At 45.2% G+C, this 17,357-nt stretch overlaps 1 protein-coding gene across 4 annotated transcripts in view; it reads left to right on the forward strand.

Moving 5' to 3' along the window:
• Positions 1–697: 697 nt before the first annotated feature.
• The window catches only part of LOC105474171 (PYM homolog 1, exon junction complex associated factor), a 28,812-nt gene continuing 12,152 nt past the window's right edge, over positions 698–17,357 (forward strand). The window contains exon 1 of one of the 4 annotated variants that reach the window (XM_011728654.2): positions 698–739. In XM_011728654.2, coding sequence (XP_011726956.2) covers positions 721–739 — 19 coding nt within the window. In that variant the 5' untranslated portion in view covers positions 698–720. Of the gene's footprint in view, positions 740–1,173; positions 1,411–1,794; positions 2,020–17,357 lie in introns of those variants that run through there. The other 3 variants (XM_011728650.3, XM_011728651.2, XM_011728653.2) reach the window with 3 other exon arrangements.

Genomic DNA, 17,357 nt, shown 5'->3' on the forward strand with positions numbered 1-17,357 from the left:
CTATCATACAGGCTGGAGTGCAGTGGCATGATCTTGGCTCACTGCAACCTCCGCCTCCCGGGTTCAAGTGATTCTCCTGCCTCAGCGTCCCAAGAAGCTGGGATTACAGGCACGCACCACTACACCCAGCTAATTTTTGTATTTTTAGTAGAGACGGGGTTTCACCATCTTGGCCATGGCTGGTCTCGAACTCCTGACCTCCAGTGATCCGCCCACCTCGGCCTCCCAAAGTGCTGGGATTACAGGCATGAGCCACCGCGCCCCGCCTGGAAATACTTTTTAAATGAGCTCCCGCTCCCCACCCCCAGACATTCTGAATTGGCCTCTAGTGGAAGTCAAGGAGATGGAGGACGGGAAGGAAGGCAAGCTGCAGCCCCCAGAAAACTTCTGAGGCCTAATTTGTCTTATAAAGGTCCTAGACGGAGTCTCACTCTGTCCTCCAGGCTGGAGTGCAGTGGCGCGATCTCGGCTCACTGCAACCTCCGCCTCCTGGGTTCAAGAAATTCTCTGCCTCAGCCTCCCCAGTAGCTGAGATTACAGGCGCCCGCCACCATGCCCGGCTAATATTTTGTATTTTTAGTAGAGACGGGGGTTCACCGTCTTGGCCAGGTTGGTCTTGAACTCCTGACCTCGTGATCCACCCTCCTTGGCCTCCCAAAGTGCTGGGATTACAGGCCTGAGCCACCGCGCCCGGCTTTAGTTTTGTTTTTTAAATGGGACATGCTGCCTAGTGTAAGAGGTAATCACCAATATTTACCTCCTCCCTCCTTCCTGGTTCCAGGGGTACTGCTGGATATTAAACTAAGTCAAAGTGGGGACATATGGAGGAAGGTAAAAGGATTGATAAGGAAAAAGCTATATAAGGGTGAAGCAGGGCAGAGTTGACACCTGAGGAGAAGAACCTGCAGTCGGGCCCCTCCCAGGCTGTAGGGGAAACAAGTTTAACAGAATTTAGCCCTGAAGGAACAACAGTTGCTGAAATGGGCGGCGGAGGAAAGAGCATTTGGGTTCGTCTGAATAGGGAGGTACGGGGCAGGGGAGGACTACAAATGGAGTGACCCTGCGGGACCGGATTATTGACGAGCTGCCCCGCTTTAGATCCTCAGCGGTTGGACGAGTTTAATTAGAATACTAGGTGGGTCCGCCCAGAAGCCTTTACCCTGCCCTCTGACCCTAGGGCCCAATCCAAGGAGGCACTCAGGGTTAGGAGGTCTGGGAGAGAAGCAAGTAGGGCCCTCATCACTTCGCCGCCGAATCTCCGGCGCCGCCCAGCGGGGCAGAGCCAGGCCAGGGCCGCCCGCCCAACCTGGCCAGCTGCCTCTTCAGCCATGGAAGCTGCCGGCAACCCTGCGGCTACGGAGACAGGTGACCGACCCGTGGCGCTCTCCGCCTTGCACGCCCCTCCCGCAGGTCTCTGGAGGTTGAGTGGGGCGGCCGACAGCAATCGGCACGCGAATTCGACCTCCCCACCTTCTTAGAGAGGGTTACATGGGGTCTTCCAACCGTCCCCAGAAACACTTGTGCGCCCCAGTGCGTTCCTGGAGTTTGTCTGCTCCACGTCACCAAGCTGCTCTCAGGTCTGGGTGCAGGCCAAAGCCTGGATAGTCTTCCTTTCTTCATTTATAAGGCCCCCTTTTTGGGTGCAGGTGGGCCCTACGCCCTTTTCCCTCGCAGGTCGTGGACATACGAGGAGTTCCTGAGATGAGAGGGACTGTGCCTCGGAACTTCTCTTGGCTCCCCGAGGACTGTTTTACAGGCAGCAAGCGCTCAATAATGGTATCGGTGGCAGTAAAAGAACCCACGGCTTTATTTTATTAACTATTTCAGCTTCTCCCCTCTTCCTCCTCCTCCACCTCCGCCCATGAAATGGTGCACTCTCCCTTTAAGACTAAGATGGTGGCTTGCTACGATCGGGACTCCACTTCCGGTGGGGAGGGGGGCGGGACCCCAGCCCGCTCACGCCGGAAGTGGTTTGCGTTTTCAAGATGGCGACTCCCTATGTTACTGACGAGACCGGCGGTGAGTGCGGGAGGCGCGGAGCCGCTTCTCCCCGGGCTCTCGGGGCAGGGGTTCGGACTTGGAAAGGGGTCTGTGCCCCGCCCATCCCGGGGCCCCTCCTTTGCCCCGCCCCCCGGACCGCCTTCCCCATTCATTCTCTCCTGCGGGGTGTCTCCTGCGCCCCCTTCTGGTCTCGTGTTTGGGGGTCTCTGCTTCCGGTCACCCAAACCCTGGGGTCCTTCAGTGCTGGTCCCTGCTTCAGGACCCTCACGGGCCCTTAGCTTTTCTCCAGCAGTTGGAGCACTCATATCTCTTATAGGTTCTTCAGCCTTGGGGACTCCTACACTCTCAGTTCCCTCCAATTCCTGCCCTCCTACTTTTCCCCTCCCCCATCTCAGCTATACTTGCTTTCTGCCCTACCTCAGTCCCATTTTCATTATTTTTCTCGAAGCGGTATTTGCTGAAGACCTCGTTTCTACATAGTACTTTTTCCTCTCCCTTATCTTCATCTGTTGGGTCACTGAGGTTTAGAGGTGTGAAGGGAAGAGGACCCTAATATAACTTTCAGCTTGAGTTTTCTCCCTGATGGAGCCACCCTTCGCTATCTTATCCTGTGATGGTGATAGAAATTGAGGGGTCTAAGGTGGGAAGAGGCAAACAGGAAAGTGTCTAGTGGCTTTTCTCCGAAGCCCTTTGACAAGTGAATACAACCCACTCTTCCTTCTGGCTAAAGAATTTCCAGCCTGGCTGGTCGAGATGCTGAAGTGTCTGCTGTGTATGTGAGGTGTATGTGTTGGAAACGGAGAATCACAGCTTTTATCTTGGTTTTGTCCCTTCCTAATGACCTCATCTTTAGAAAAATATGCGTAGTAGTAATAGCTACTCAATGATGATCAAATAATATATGTGAAAGCAATTTACAAAATGCTGTGCAAGTGCAAAGTGTTTCTGTTTTTGTAGCCCTCATATGTGTAGTCTGTAGAAGCAACACTGTGCCTGTGCCTTGGTACACACGGTCTGTTTTAAAATGTGCCATTTTGCTTCTTGCTCTGCTGCTTTCCATGTTCCTTACACATCTTCCACCTGTCTTATGGTACCTGATGACAACCCAGGTTGCTGCTACTTCTCCCCAACCTCACAATTTAAAAGTGGTACTACCTCTTTCCTTCTGTTCTCTACCCAGTAGCTCCTTCATGAATTACCAATTTTTAATGTGTGCTTTGAAAATACTACTTATCCAGTATATTTCTCTTTACTCTTAATCATTTTCTTTACCCTGACTCCGTGAAAATCCAGGTATGACATCTCACCCTACCTTGCCACTAAAAGCTGTTTTCTGTTTTTAGTGACTGTGGAAGAGAAGAAGGAATAAACTGCTTTTTTGTTTTCCTTTACTATGTCCAGATCGTTGATCTACCACTGTCACTAATCCTCATGGAAGGTATTGCCATGCAATTATAGCAGTTTCTGTAAAACTTTAGTGTCATCATTTACTGCCCACAAGGACCCAGACCTATTGCATATTTTTTTCTCTCCTCTTTTTCTTGCTGTCATTTTCAGTGTCTCCAGCACCATTGGAATACTCTGATCTCATAGTTCCTCAGCATGAGACGGTCGACTTTGCTTTGTATTTTCAAACCAGTTGCACATCAGAATCACTACAACCTGGATCTCATCTAGGACACCACTTTTTCTTCAGGTGCTCCCCATCACTTTAGCCTCCTTATCAGTCACTTGTTTCACTATCTTAAAACCTCAGGATCAGCTTTGTGTCCTCAGGTTCTCTGGTTCTTGACCTTTCCATTTCATTGAATCTGTCAGTACCTTATGGCCTTTGGTGCTGCCCAGCTAGACCTCTGTGACCAGCCCCTTTGATAATATCCTCTTGCTTTCTTTATTCATTTTGATTTTCTATACTAAGCAGGCACTTCTGTTATCTCTAATGATGGCTATGATTAGAGATGTTTTCTTGGCTTCTGCTTCGAGGCCACAGCATGTTGCTAGAGAAAAAGTACAGAAGCTATCAGATTCAATATAACTTAATATAACTTCTGCCAAGATCATGGCTTCTAATCATTCTTTTCTTTTTAAAACAATTTTTTGCTAGGCGCAGTGGCTCACGCCTATAATCCCAGCACTTTGGGAGGCTGAGGTGGGTGGATCAACTGAGGTCAGGAGTTCAAAACCGGCCTGACCAGTATGGTGAAACCCCATCTCTACTATAACTACTAAAATTAGCTGGGTGTGGTGGCGTGGTGGTGTGGGCCTGTCATCTTAGTTACTCGGGAGGTTGAGACAGGACAATCGCTTGAACCCAGGAGGCAGAGATTACAGTGAGCTGAGATCGCGCCACTGCACTCCACTCTGGGCGATAGAGGGAGACTCTGTCTCAAAAATAAATCAATAAATAAAAATTTAAATTTATTTTTTATGTTCTTCCATAGCTGTTTTCCCCAAACTTTTCCAGCTCTGTGTGACCATCCCTTTTAATTCTCCTTCTTTTGGCAGATGACTTCATTTTTATTTTACTGAAAAATCAAGGCCTATCATTTTTGTTTCCTTTTTCTTCATAGCAAGATTTTGTTTGTTTCTTTCTTTTTTTAAAATGTAGGGATGCAGACTTGCTATGTTGCCCAGGCTGGTTTTGAACTCCTGGCCTTAAGTGACCTTCCCACCTCAGTCTGCCAAAATGTTGGGATTACAGGTGTGAGCCTGCACCTCTCCCCAGATTTCTTGAATGTGAAGAAATTTACTCCTGATATTTCTGTTTCCTTGTTGCCTATTTATTTCTTAACTCTTTGCAGCCATTATTTCTAGCACTACCCTCTCTCGAGTTGCCTATCCCTTTTTCTAATTGTTTGGTGAGTATCTTCACTCTTGGATGTACTGTTATACCTCAAATCCAACCTGACCAAAACCAGTATCACAGTATCAGTTTTTCTATCACTTTCTGTTAAAGGCACCATTGTTCTAGCCAACCCAAGATAAACTTTTGTGTTGTTTCTTTTTTTTTTTTTTGAGACGGAGTCTCACTCTGTCTCCCAGTAGCGTGATCTCGGCTCACTGCAACCTCTGCCTCCCTGGTTCAAGCGATTCTTCTGCCTCAGCCTCCTGAGTAGCTGGGATTACAGGCGCGCATCACCACGCCTGACTAATTTTTGTATTTTTAGTAGAGATGGAGTTTCATCATGTTGGTCAGGCTGGTCTCGAACTCCTGACCTCCTGATCCACCCGCCTCAGCCTCCCAAAGTGCTGGGGTTACAGGTGTGAGCCACTGCGCCCGACTGTTTCTTTTTTTAATATTCTAACTATACTTTATTTTTTAGAACACTTTTAGATTTATAGAAAAATTGAGAAGATGCTACAGAGATTTCCCATATACCCTATACTCGGTTTCCCCTATAACTGTCATCTTACATTAATATGGTACTTTGCTTTTAATTAATGAAGCAATATTGATATATTATTATTAACTAGAATCCATACATCATTTCATTAGTTTTTTTTCAGACAGGGTCTGCTCTGTCACCCAGGCTGGGGTGCAGTGGTGCAGTCACCATTTACTGTAGTCTTAACTTCTGGACTCAAGTGATCCTCCCACCTCAAACTACTGAGTAGCTGGGGCTACAGGTACACACCACCACTCCTGACTCATTTTTGTATTTTTTGTAGAGGTACAGTCTTGCTCTGTTGCCCAGTCTGATCTCAAATTCCTGGGCTCAAGTGATCCTCACGCCCTGGCCTCCCAAAGTGCTGGGATTACAGGTGTGAACCATCACACCTGGCTGATTTCTTTAGTTTTTACTTAATTTATTATTTATTTATTTATTATTTTTTTGAGACAGAGCTTTGCTCTTGTTGCCCAGGCTGGAGTGAAATGGCGAGATCTCGGCTCACCGTAACCTCTACCTCCCGGTTCGAGTGATTCTCTTGCCTTAGCCTCCCAGGTAGCTGGGATTACAGGTATGCGCCGCCCTGCCCAGCTAATTTTGTATTTTTAGTAGAGACGGGGTTTCTCCATGTTGGTCAGGCTGGTCTCGAACTCCAGACCTCAGGTAATCTGCCCACCTCAGCCTCCCAAAGTGCTGGGATTACAGGTGTGAGCCACCATGCCTGGCCTTTTTACCTAATTTTTTTGTTGTTGTTCCAGGATCTTATCTAGGGTACTACATAATATTTAGTTCTCATGTCTCTCTAAGCTCCTCTTGGCTGTGACATTTTCTCAGGCTTTCCTTGTTTTCGATGACCTTGAGTTTTGAGGAGTACTGGTCAGGTATTTTGTAGGATGTCCTTCTATTGGAATTTGTCTGATGTCTTTCTCATGATTAGATGTGGGGTATATGTTTTGGGGAGGAAGACCACAGAGGTAAAGTGACATTTTCATCACATCATATCAGGGTACATAGAATCACAGTGATTTTTTACTGTTAATTTTTTTGTTTTTTTGAGACAGAGTCTTCCCTCTGTTGCCCAGACTGGAATGTGGTGACACTGTCATGGCTCATTGAAGCCTTGACCTCCCAGGCTCAATTGATTCTCCCACCTCAGCCTCCTGAGTATCTAGGATCACAGGCGTGTGCCATCATGCCTGGCTAATATATATATATTTTTTTTTGGTAAAGATGGGATCTCACTATGTTGCCCAGGCTGGTCTTGAACTCCTGAGCTCAAGGTATTGTCCCCCTTAGGCCTACCAAAATTCTGGGATAACTAGGCATGAGCCACTATGCCCAGCCTGTTAGTATTGACCATGATTATCTGGCAGAGATGTTGTTTGTAAGGCTTCACTGTAAAGTTACGCTTTACCCCCTTCCTTTCCATACTGTAGGGAAGTCACTATTCCTAGCCCATGCATGAGGAGTAGAGAGTTGTGCCTCCTTAAAAAAAGAGATTAAGGGCTGGGCATGGTGGCATATGCCTGTAATCCCAGCACTTTGGGAGGCTGAGGCTGGAGGATCACTTGAGGTCATCCTAGGCAACATAGCAAGACCTTGTATCTACAAAAAGATTAAAAAAAAAAAAAATGAGCTGAGTAAGATGGCACACACCTGTGGTCCCAGCTGCTCAGGGAGCCTGAGGGGGGAAGATTGTTTGAGCCAGGGAGGTTGAGGCTGCATTGAGCCGTGCTTGTGCCACTGTACTCCAGCCTTGGTGAGAGTGAGACCCTATCTCAAAAAACAATAAAAAAAAAACACATTATTTGGCATTCTTCTGCCCAGATTTTTTTCTTTCCCCTTGTTTGTTTATTAATTTATGTATATCAATATGGACTTACAGATGTTTATTTTATATGGTAGGTTATAATCCAATACTATTTTATTTGCTTTATTGCTCAAATGTTCCAGTTTTGAACATTGGGAACCCTTTCTATTTTTTTACTTGGCCCATCTCCCTTTGACATTCGCCATCATTGCAGGTTATGGTTTTGTTCTCTGCTCCAGTCCTATGGTCTGCCATTTCTCTAAGAAGCCCTTGTTCTTTTTACTGAAGAATAATGTTAGAAACTAAGATCTGATCACTAGGTGTTTTTATTTGTATGGGAGTATTTTTTTTTTAAATTTATGGGAGTTTTATTTTTTTATGATTATTTTTATTATCATCTTTTACTTCTCTCTTGCCCTCCTCACATATATCATTTATCAAAATATCATTCTTTTATTCCTACTGCTATTACCCTTATCCCATCTTCAGTACTTGTTAGCTATATAACCTTGGGAATCTAAGTCTTAGTTTTCTCGTCATTGAAATTGGAATAACTCCTGCAACACAGGATTATTATAAGTATTAAAATTTAAATAAAATAATTTGCATGTTTGGCACATAAAAAGTGTCCAACACATTGTTCTGTAATTATTACTATTATGTAAGGGTTATTGTGTGGGTTAGAAGAAATTACTATATACGGCCAAGTACCAGGCATAGTGTACTTGGGCCGTTCTAAGTGCCTGCTAAAATTCTAGTTTCTGTTGTCCTGCATATATTACTGTGACCTCCTAAACTGGTCATCCTATTTCCAGTCTCTCTCTTGTTTCATTTCTTCTGATACACTGCTACCAGATTACTGCTCCTTAAGTACAAATTTAGTTATGTAATTTTTGTTCAATATTAATTTATCAACCCAGAGTCTGCTGTTATATTTGGCATATATCTTTCTAAACTGTTTTAAACATAGCAGAATCAGATGGTATATACATTTTTATATCTTGCCTTTTCATTTAGCCTTATGAGGTAAATGTTTTTCCTTGCTATTAAAAACTCTGTAAACATCTTTTAAAATACTGGCAGAGTGTTTTATAGTTTGGGCATGCACCTTATCTTACCTTTCTTCTGTTATTGGACCTGTAGATTGTTTTCAGAATTTTTTTTTTTTTTTTTTTTTGAGACGGAGTCTCGCTCTGTCACCCAGGCTGGAGTGCGGTGGCGCAATCTCAGCTCACTACAAGCTCCACCTCCCGGGTTCACGCCATTCTCCTACCTCAGCCTCCCCAAGTAACTGGTACTACAGGCGCGTGCAACCACACCCGGCTAATTTTTTGTATTTTTAGTAGAGACAGGGTTTCACCGTGTTAGCCAGGATGGTCTCGATCTCCTGACCTCGTGATCCGCCCACCTTGGCCTCCCAAAGTGCTGGGATTACAGGCGTAAGCCACTGTGCCCGGCCCATAGTGTTCTTATAATAAAAATTCTGGGCTGGGTGTGGTGGCTCACGCCTGTAATCCCAGCACTTTGGGAGGCTGAGGTGGGCAGATCACGAGGTCAGGAGATCGAGACCATCCTGACTAACACGGTGAAACCCTCTCTCTACTAAAAATACAAAAAAATAGCTAGGCGTGGTGGCGGGCGCCTGTAGTCCCAGCTACTTGGGAGGCTGAGGCAGGAGAATGTCGTGAACCCAGGAGGCAGAGTTTGCAGTGAGCTGAGATAGTGCCACTGCACTCCAGCCTGGGTGACAGAGTGAGACTCCGTCTCAAAAAAAAAAAAAAAAGGAACACTATGAATGTTTTTGTGCATGCATCTTTGTCTGCACTTAGGGTTATTTTCTTTTTCTTTTCTTTTCTTTTTTTTTTTTTGAGATGGAGTCTCGCTCTGTCACCAGGCTGGAGTGCAGTGGTGTGATCTCTGCTCACTACAATCTCCACCTTCTGGGTTCAAGTGATTCTTCTGCCTCAGCCTCCTGAGTAGCTGGAATTACAGGTGTGCACCCCCACACCCGGCTAATTTCTGTATTTTTAGTAGAGATGGGGTTTTACCATGTTGTGTAGGCTGATCTTGAACTCCTGGCCTCAAAGGATCACCCATCTCGGCCTCCCAAAATGCTAGAACTACAGGCTTGAGCCACCGTGCTCGGCCTGATTTTTTAAATTATCTGTAAGATGAGGTCAGGCTGTGTTTCCCAGGCTGGTCTTCAACTCCTGGGCTCAGGCGATCCTCTCACCTCAGCCTTCTGAAGTGTTGGGATTATAGGCATGAGCAACTAGTTTTTCTTTTCCTTTTTTTTTTTTTTTTTAAAGAGACAAGGTCCTGCTCTGTTGCCCAGGTTAGAGTGCAGTGGCACAGTCATACCTTGCTGTAGTCTCAACTGTTGGGGTCAAGCAATTCTCCTGCCTCCGCCTCCTGAGTAGCTAGTACTAGTACTACAGGCATACGCCACCATGCCCGGCTAATTTTTGAATTTTTTTATAGAGCTATGCTGCCCAGACTGTTCTCAAACTCCTTTTTACAAGCAGTCCTCCCACCTTGGCCTTCCAAAGCGGTGGGATTACAGGCATGAGCCACTGCACCCAGCCTAGTTTCTCTTTTATCTTTTTCTTTTTTTTTTGAGACAGAGTCTTGCTCTGTCTCCAGTCGCCCAGACTGGAGTGCAATGATGCCATCTCTGCTCCGCCAACCGGGCTCAAGCTATTCTCCTGCCTCAGCCTCCCAAATAGATGGGATTATAGGCACGTACCACCATACCCAGCTATTTTTTTGTATTTTTAGTTAGAGACGGGGTTTCACTGTGTTGGCCAGGCTGGTCTCGAACTCCTGACCTCAGGTGATCTGCCCTTGGCCTCCCAAAGTGCTGGGATTACAGGCGTAAGCCACCATGCCTGGCCCCCAGCCTAGTTTTTCTAAGCACATATGCATATATAACATAATGTAAAGTGATATATTTGGAATTGTACTGTTAAGATTGGCTGTTATTTTCCAAAATATGAATCCTTGAAACACCTAGTAGTCCTCTGAGATGTGGCACAAAATAAATAGCTAAAATAGAGCCAGGAGCGGTGGCTCACGCCTGTGATCTCAACACTTTGGGAGGCCGAGGCGGGTGGATTGCTTGAGCCCAGGAATTCAAGACCAGCCTGGGCAACATGGCAAAACCTTGTCTCTACTAAAAATACAAAAAATTAACTGGGTGTGGTGACACACACACTCCTGTAGTCCCAGCTACTTGGGAGACTGAGGTGGGAGGAATTGCTTGAGCCTGGGAGGTGGAGACTGCAGTGAGTCAAGGTCTGGCTACTGCACTCCAGCCTGGGTGACAGTGACCTCTCAGAGATAAATAAAATAAAATACAAATAATGTTTCTGTGCACAAATTTTGGGAAACACTGTAAACCATATTCCCATCTTGCATATTCACCTGAGTAAGAACGTAGTAACTCATTTAAGCCTTGCTGTTAAAAAAAAAAAAAAACACAAAATCTTTTTTTGTGTTTAACCCAGAATTTCCCAAACTTATTTAACAATGTTTAGGGATAATCCCTGTTTAATATCTTATGGGAGTAGTATTTTACATAGCAAAAGCTTTGGGAAATGTGATGAAATGATAGGACTACCTTTTTTATTTTTTTTTATTTATTTATTTTTAAGACGGAGTCTTGCTCGTTGCCCAGGCTGGAGTGCAGTGGTGCAATCTCGGCTCACTGTAAGCTCTGCCTCCCAGGTTCACGCCATTCTCCTGCCTCAGCCTACCGAGCAGTTGGGACTACAGGCGACTGCCACCATGCCCGGCTAATTTTTTGTATCTTTTTTATAGAGACGGGGTTTCACCATGTTAGTCAGGATGGTCTCGATCTCCTGACCTTGTGATCCGCCCGCATCGGCCTTGCAAAGTGCTGGGATTACAGGTGTGAGCCACTGCGCCTGGCTATTTTTATTTTTTTGAGATGGAGTCTTGCTCTGTTGCCCAGGCTGGAGTGCAGTGGCACAATCTCGGCTCAGTGCAACCTCTGCCTCCTGGGTTCAAGCGATTTTCCTGCCTCAGCCTCCCAAATAGCTGGGACTACAGGCACCTGCCACCACGCCCAGCTAATTTTTGTATTTTTGGTAGAGACGGGGTTTCACTATGTTGGCCAGGCTGGTCTCAAACTCCTGACCTCAGGTGATCCACCCGCCTTGGCCTCCCAGTGCTGAGATTACAGGTGTAAACCACCATGCCCAGCCTAATTTTTAAATTTTTTTATAGAGATGGAGGTCTTACCATCTTACCCAGGATGGTCTTGAACTCAGCTCAAATGATCCTCCTACCTCTGCCTCCCAATGTGCTGTGATTACAGGCGTGAGCCACCATGCCTGGTCTATTTGTTGTTCATTTCAATTTTTATTTTAGATTTAGAAAATATGCAGGTTTGTTACATGGGTATAATTGTGTGATGCTGAGGTTTGGGGTACGAGTGATCCCATCACCCAGATAGTGAGCATAGTACCCAATAGTTAGCTTTTTTTTTTTTTTTGAGATGGAGTCTTGCTCTGTTGCCCAGGCTGGAGTTCAGTGGTGTGATCTTGGCTCACTACAACCTCTGTCTCCCAGGTTGAAGTGATTCTCCTGCCTCAGCATCCTGAATAGCTGGGATTACAGGCACGCACCACCACGACTGGCTAAGTTTTGTATTTAGTTGAGTTGGGGTTTCACTGTGTTGGCCAGGCTGGTCTCCAACTCCTGCCTCAGGTGATCCGTCTAGCTTGGCCTCCCAAAGTGCTGGGATTACAGGCGTGAGCCACTGTGCCTGGCCCCAGTAGATAGCTTTTAAACCCGTGCCGGCCTCTACTAGTCCCCAATGTCCGTTGTTGCCATCTTTATGTCTGTGAGTACCCAGTGTTTAGCTCCTACTTATAAGTGAGAAAATGCAGTATTTGGTTTTCTGTTCCTGTGTTAATTTGCTTAGGATAATGGCCTTCAGCTGCATCCATGTTGCTACAAAGGACATGATTTTGTTTTTTATGGCTGTGACAAACTACTTTTTATTTAATTAATTTTATTTTTTATTTTTTTTCGAGTTGCAGTCTCGTTCTTGTTGCCCAGGCTGGAGTGCGGTGGTGTGATCTCGGCTCACTGCAACCTCCATCTCCTAGGTTTAAGTGATTCTCCTGCCTCAGCCTCCCAAGTAGCTGGGATTATAGGCACCTGCCACCACGCCCGGCTAATTTTTTTTATTTTTAGTGGAGACGGGCTTTCACCATGTTGGCCAGGCCTGTCTCGAGCTCCTGACCTCAGGTAATCCACCCATCTTGGCCTCCCAAAGGGCTGGATTGCAGGTGTGGTGAGCCACTGTGCGCAGCCGACAAACTACTTTTTAAATTTTTTTTATTTTTGAGACAGAGTTTCACTCTGTTGCCCAGGCTGGAGTACAGTGGTATGATTGCAGTTTACTGCAGACTTGACCTCCTGGGTTCAAGTGATTCTCCCAGCTTAGCCTCCCAAGTAACTGGGATTACAGGTGTGCACAACATGCCCAGCTAATTTTTGTAAAGAAGAGATTTCACCATGTTGCCCAGGCCGGTCTTAAACTCCTGGACGCAAGCGATCTGCCTGCCTCAGCCTCCCATAGTGTTGGGATTACAGGCATGAGCCACTATGCCCAACCTCAGACTACTTTTTTTTTTTTTTTTTTTTGAGACCGACTTTCGCTGTTGTTGCCCAGGCTGTGGAGTGCAATGGCCTGACCTCGGCTAACCGCAACATCCATCTCCCAGGTTCAAGCGATTCTTCTGCCTCAGCCTCCCGAGTAGCTGGGATTATAGGCATGTGCCACCACACCTGGCTAATTTTTGTATTTTTAGTAGAGACGGGGGTTTCTCCATGTTGGTCAGGCTGGTCTTGAACTCCTGACCTCAGGTGATCTGCCCACCTTGGCCTCCCAAAGTGCTGGGATTACAGGCATGAGCCACCGTGCCTGGCTGACTACTCTTTTTTTTTTTTTTTTTTTGAGACCGAGTCTCGCTCGGTTGCCCAGGCTGGAGTGCAGTAGCATGATCTTGGCTCACTGCAAGCTCCGCTTCCCAGGTTCATGCCATTCTCCTGCCTCAGTCTCCCGAGTAACTGGGACTACAGGTGCCCACCACCACGCGCAGCTAATTTTTTGTATTTTTAGTAGAGACAGGATTTCACCGTGTTAGCTGGGATGGTCTTGATCTCCTGAGCCTCATGATCCACCCACCTTGGCCTCCCAAAGTGCTGGGATTACAGGCGTGAGCCACCGCGCCTGGCCTACTTTTAAATATGGTATTATCACATGCCATGTTTTTGCCTATACCCTCTAGTGAAACTGGGCTGTATAACTGATGTGGAACAGCAGTGCAATGATGTGTAAGCTTTGGCATCAGACTTGAGTTCAGGTTACAGGTATATGCTACCTTTGGAATCTTGACCATGTCTTTTTTTTTGAGATGGAGTCTTACCCTGTCACCCAGGCTAGATTCCAGTGGCATGGTTTCAGCTCACTGCAACCTCCGCCTCCTGACTTCAAGCGATTCTCCTGCCTCAGCCTCCCGAGTAGCTGGTATTACAAGCATGCGCCACCACGTCTGGCTAATTTTTGTATTTTTAGTAGATATGGGGCTTTGCTATATTGGCCAGGCTGGTCTCAAACTCCTGACCTCAGGTGATCCACCTGCCTTGGCCTCGCAGAGTGCTGGGATTACAGGCATGAGCCACTGCACCAAGCCTTGACTATGTCTTTAACCTCTTGAAGACTGTTTCCTTGGCTGTAAATGATAATATCTATCGTTTATATTTAACAGGATAATGTATACAAAGTTCCTCCTGTAATGTAGCTACTTATTAATAAATACTCTTTACTAATCATTCTTAAATACTGAGTTTTCCACTGCTAGGATTTTGCTTTTGTTGTTCCTCTTATCCCCTTTCCCTTTTCTCTGCCTGCAGAAATACTGGCTGCTGAATTGTTGTTATCATTAATTATTACTACTTTCTAGTCTTTAGTGTCAAATGAGGTTTTCCTGATTATCTCCTGTCATCTCTTAGGATACTTTTGACACTATTTTGTCTTAGACTTTGCTTGCCTAATTTGCCCACCTCCTCCTTACTTAGTCTGTAAATTTTTTGAAAATTGGGACCATCTTACTCACCTTGATAACCCTATTAGCACTTATGGTACTTTTCTTCTAGGAGGCTTTTTTTTTTAAAGATGAAGTCTTGCTCTGTCTCCCAGACTGGAGTGCAATGGCACGATCTTGGCTCACTGCAACCTGTGCCTCCTGGGATCAAGTGATTCTCCTGTCTCAGCCTTCTGAGTAGCTGGGATTACAGGCGTGTGCCACCATGCCCAGCTAGGAGGCTTTTAGTGTTTATTGTGTTTAATTTGTAGTCTGGCCTCTTTACCACCATGCTTTTCTGAGGCTGTATTTGCGGAGATAACCAGGGATTTCTAAAATGCCAAAACCAGGACCTTTTTTTCAGTTCTTTTCTTGATTTCTCCACAGTATTTAATACTGTTAATCACCTACCTTTATTTTTTTTTATTTATTTATTTTTTTAGACGGAGTCTCAGTCTGTCGCCCAGGCTGGAGTGCAGTGGTGCGATCTCGACTCACTGCAACCTTCGCCTCCTGGGTTCACACCATTCTCCTGCCTCAGCCTCCGGAGTAGCTGGGACTATAGGCGCATGCCTCCATGCCCGGCTAATTTTTTCTATTTTTAGTAGAGACGGGGTTTCATCGTGTTAGCCAGGATTGGTCTCCATCTTCTGACCTCGTGATTCACCTGCCTCGGCCTCCCAAAGTGTTGGGATTACAGGCGTGAGCCACCGCGCCCAGCCATCACCTACCTTTACTTAAAACTTTTGGTCTCCGTGGCTTAGCATGTCCTGGTCTTCCTTACCTATGAATCATTTCCTGTTGTTGCTGTCACCTTTTCCTCCTTGAGGGAAATGATTATGACCATTATTTCAGGGTCATTCCTCCAGCTCTAATCTCTTTGTTATATTTTCTCTGTGTTGGAAACCACATCCAGGTCCTATTTTGGCCCTGAGATCATCCGCAGGCTGAGACCTGTGACTTAGATCTCTTTTCTTATTTGAAGCAGGTCTCATACCTTGAACAACCATGTCCCTACCTCCTTGGAGTTCCTCCATGCCTTGCTATGTTGTCTTTTCACTGTCTACCTGCAACCCCTGGAAACAAGGACCCTTTCAGTGTAAGGGTTTTTATTGCTGACAGACTTAAGGAAACAGATTGAGAATTAAAAAACGGCAGATGTGAGAAAATGACAAAACTTAAAAAGATTCTTACAGTAGCAATCCCCAATCTCTAGTTTTTGACTCTGCAAGATATTATCTGAAAGTCCTGATATTCTGCCCTTGGTTTTTATTTCTAGGGGTGGGAACTGCCAAACCTCTCCCTTCTTTTTGACTTCACCCTTGGATACCATCAAGGCCAGAGGATGGAACCAAGATAACATAAAATAGGTGCTCCTTTGTGATAATGGGCTATTTGTATCTCTGAGGGCTTCCACACAGGATGGCCATTCAAGAAGCTTCTGCTCTGCCTTTTATTGCAGTCTATCTTTTGTCCTCCTAAACCTTCAGCTATAATCTCTATGCAATCAACTTAAATATATGTTTCTAGTATTGTCCCTTTCTCCCAAATTCCATGTAAAATACTTGTCTAGAATTGAATTGTTGTTTCCACAAAGTTGTTTTCCCCTATGGACTTTGTTTATATCAGTAGTTTCTATTTTCCCAATTTTCCAAATTCAAGAGTGGTATTATAAATAGTTGTATTCTTGTTTGTTATCTTTTTCACTAGAATGTATACTATAAAAAGGCAAGAACCTTGCTTGCTTTATTCATTGTTGTATCCCTAGTTTCTGTTACAGTGTCTGGCACAAGAGTAAGTGCTCAATAAAAATTTAAAATCCATGTGTGAATAAATGTGATTACCATGTGCCCTATGGTATACTGAGAAGAATAAGAATACATGTGAAAAGCATGAGATTAAATCCACAGTGTCACTGTTTTGATTGTTTCCTCTCTAGTTCACATCTTGGTAAGTCTTTGGATCCTGTTGATTTAATCTTCACAATGAATTTCTCTTTCATTTTCCTTTCAATACCTGTAGAAACCATCGAAGTCAAGTCTTCTCACATTGCAGCTGTTGCTTTCATTTTCTCTACCTTTAGTTTATGGTACACATTTTTCAGTGTAATCTTAAAGCATTGCTTTGAACAGATCACCTGTACTCCCTTATTGGCCATCAGTATTCTACAGCTTAAGGCTTCAGTCCAAACCCAGTGGAGGTTGGAGACCTTTCATAGTTTCGCTAATTTACCCTGAGTCTCTTTTCACATATGCTTTTTGCCCAGAACATTCTGGATTCTTGGCTCTTCCCTAATGAGATACATTAATTTACTCATTAATTCAGTCCGTATTTACTGTCTTGTGTGGCCCAGGCTCTTTGCTATGAAGTTCAAAGACAGTTTCTGCTTTCCAACAAGCAAATAATTATGTCAAGCATTAGAGCATGATAAAAGCTAAAACAGGTGCTGTGAGTGCAAGTTTTTTTTGTTTTTTGTTTTTTGTTTTTTTTTTTTTGAGACGGAGTCTCACGCTGTTGCCCAGGCTGGAGTGCAGTGGCGCGATCTCGGCTCACTGCAAGCTCCGCCTCCCGGGTTCCCGCCATTCTCCTGCCTCAGCCTCCTGAGTAGCTGGGACTACAGGCGCCCGCCACCGCGCCCGGCTAATTTTTTGTATTTTTAGTAGAGACGGGGTTTCACTGTGGTCTCGATCTCCTGACCTTGTGATCTGCCCGCCTCGGCCTCCCAAAGTGCTGGGATTACAGGCTTGAGCCACCGCGCCCGGCCATGAGTGCAAGTTTTAACCTGGCTTGGCATAAGGAAGTCAGGAAGGCTGCCTTGAGTTGATACTTGAATTTGACCTTAAAGACCAGTAGGAATGAACTTAAGATAAGCAAATATAGTCTATTCCAGGCCAGAGGAAGCAAAAGCAAAAAGGCACAGAGAATAGAGACATGGGCCAGGTTGAGATTTGTGAATATTTCAGTTTCTTTTTTTTTTTTTTTTTTTTTTTGAGACAGAGTTTTGCTTTTGTTGCCCAGGCTGGAGTGCAGTGGCGTGAT

Source organism: Macaca nemestrina, chromosome 10 (assembly GCF_043159975.1).
Source record: "Macaca nemestrina isolate mMacNem1 chromosome 10, mMacNem.hap1, whole genome shotgun sequence".
NCBI classification, from domain to species: domain Eukaryota; kingdom Metazoa; phylum Chordata; class Mammalia; order Primates; family Cercopithecidae; genus Macaca; species Macaca nemestrina.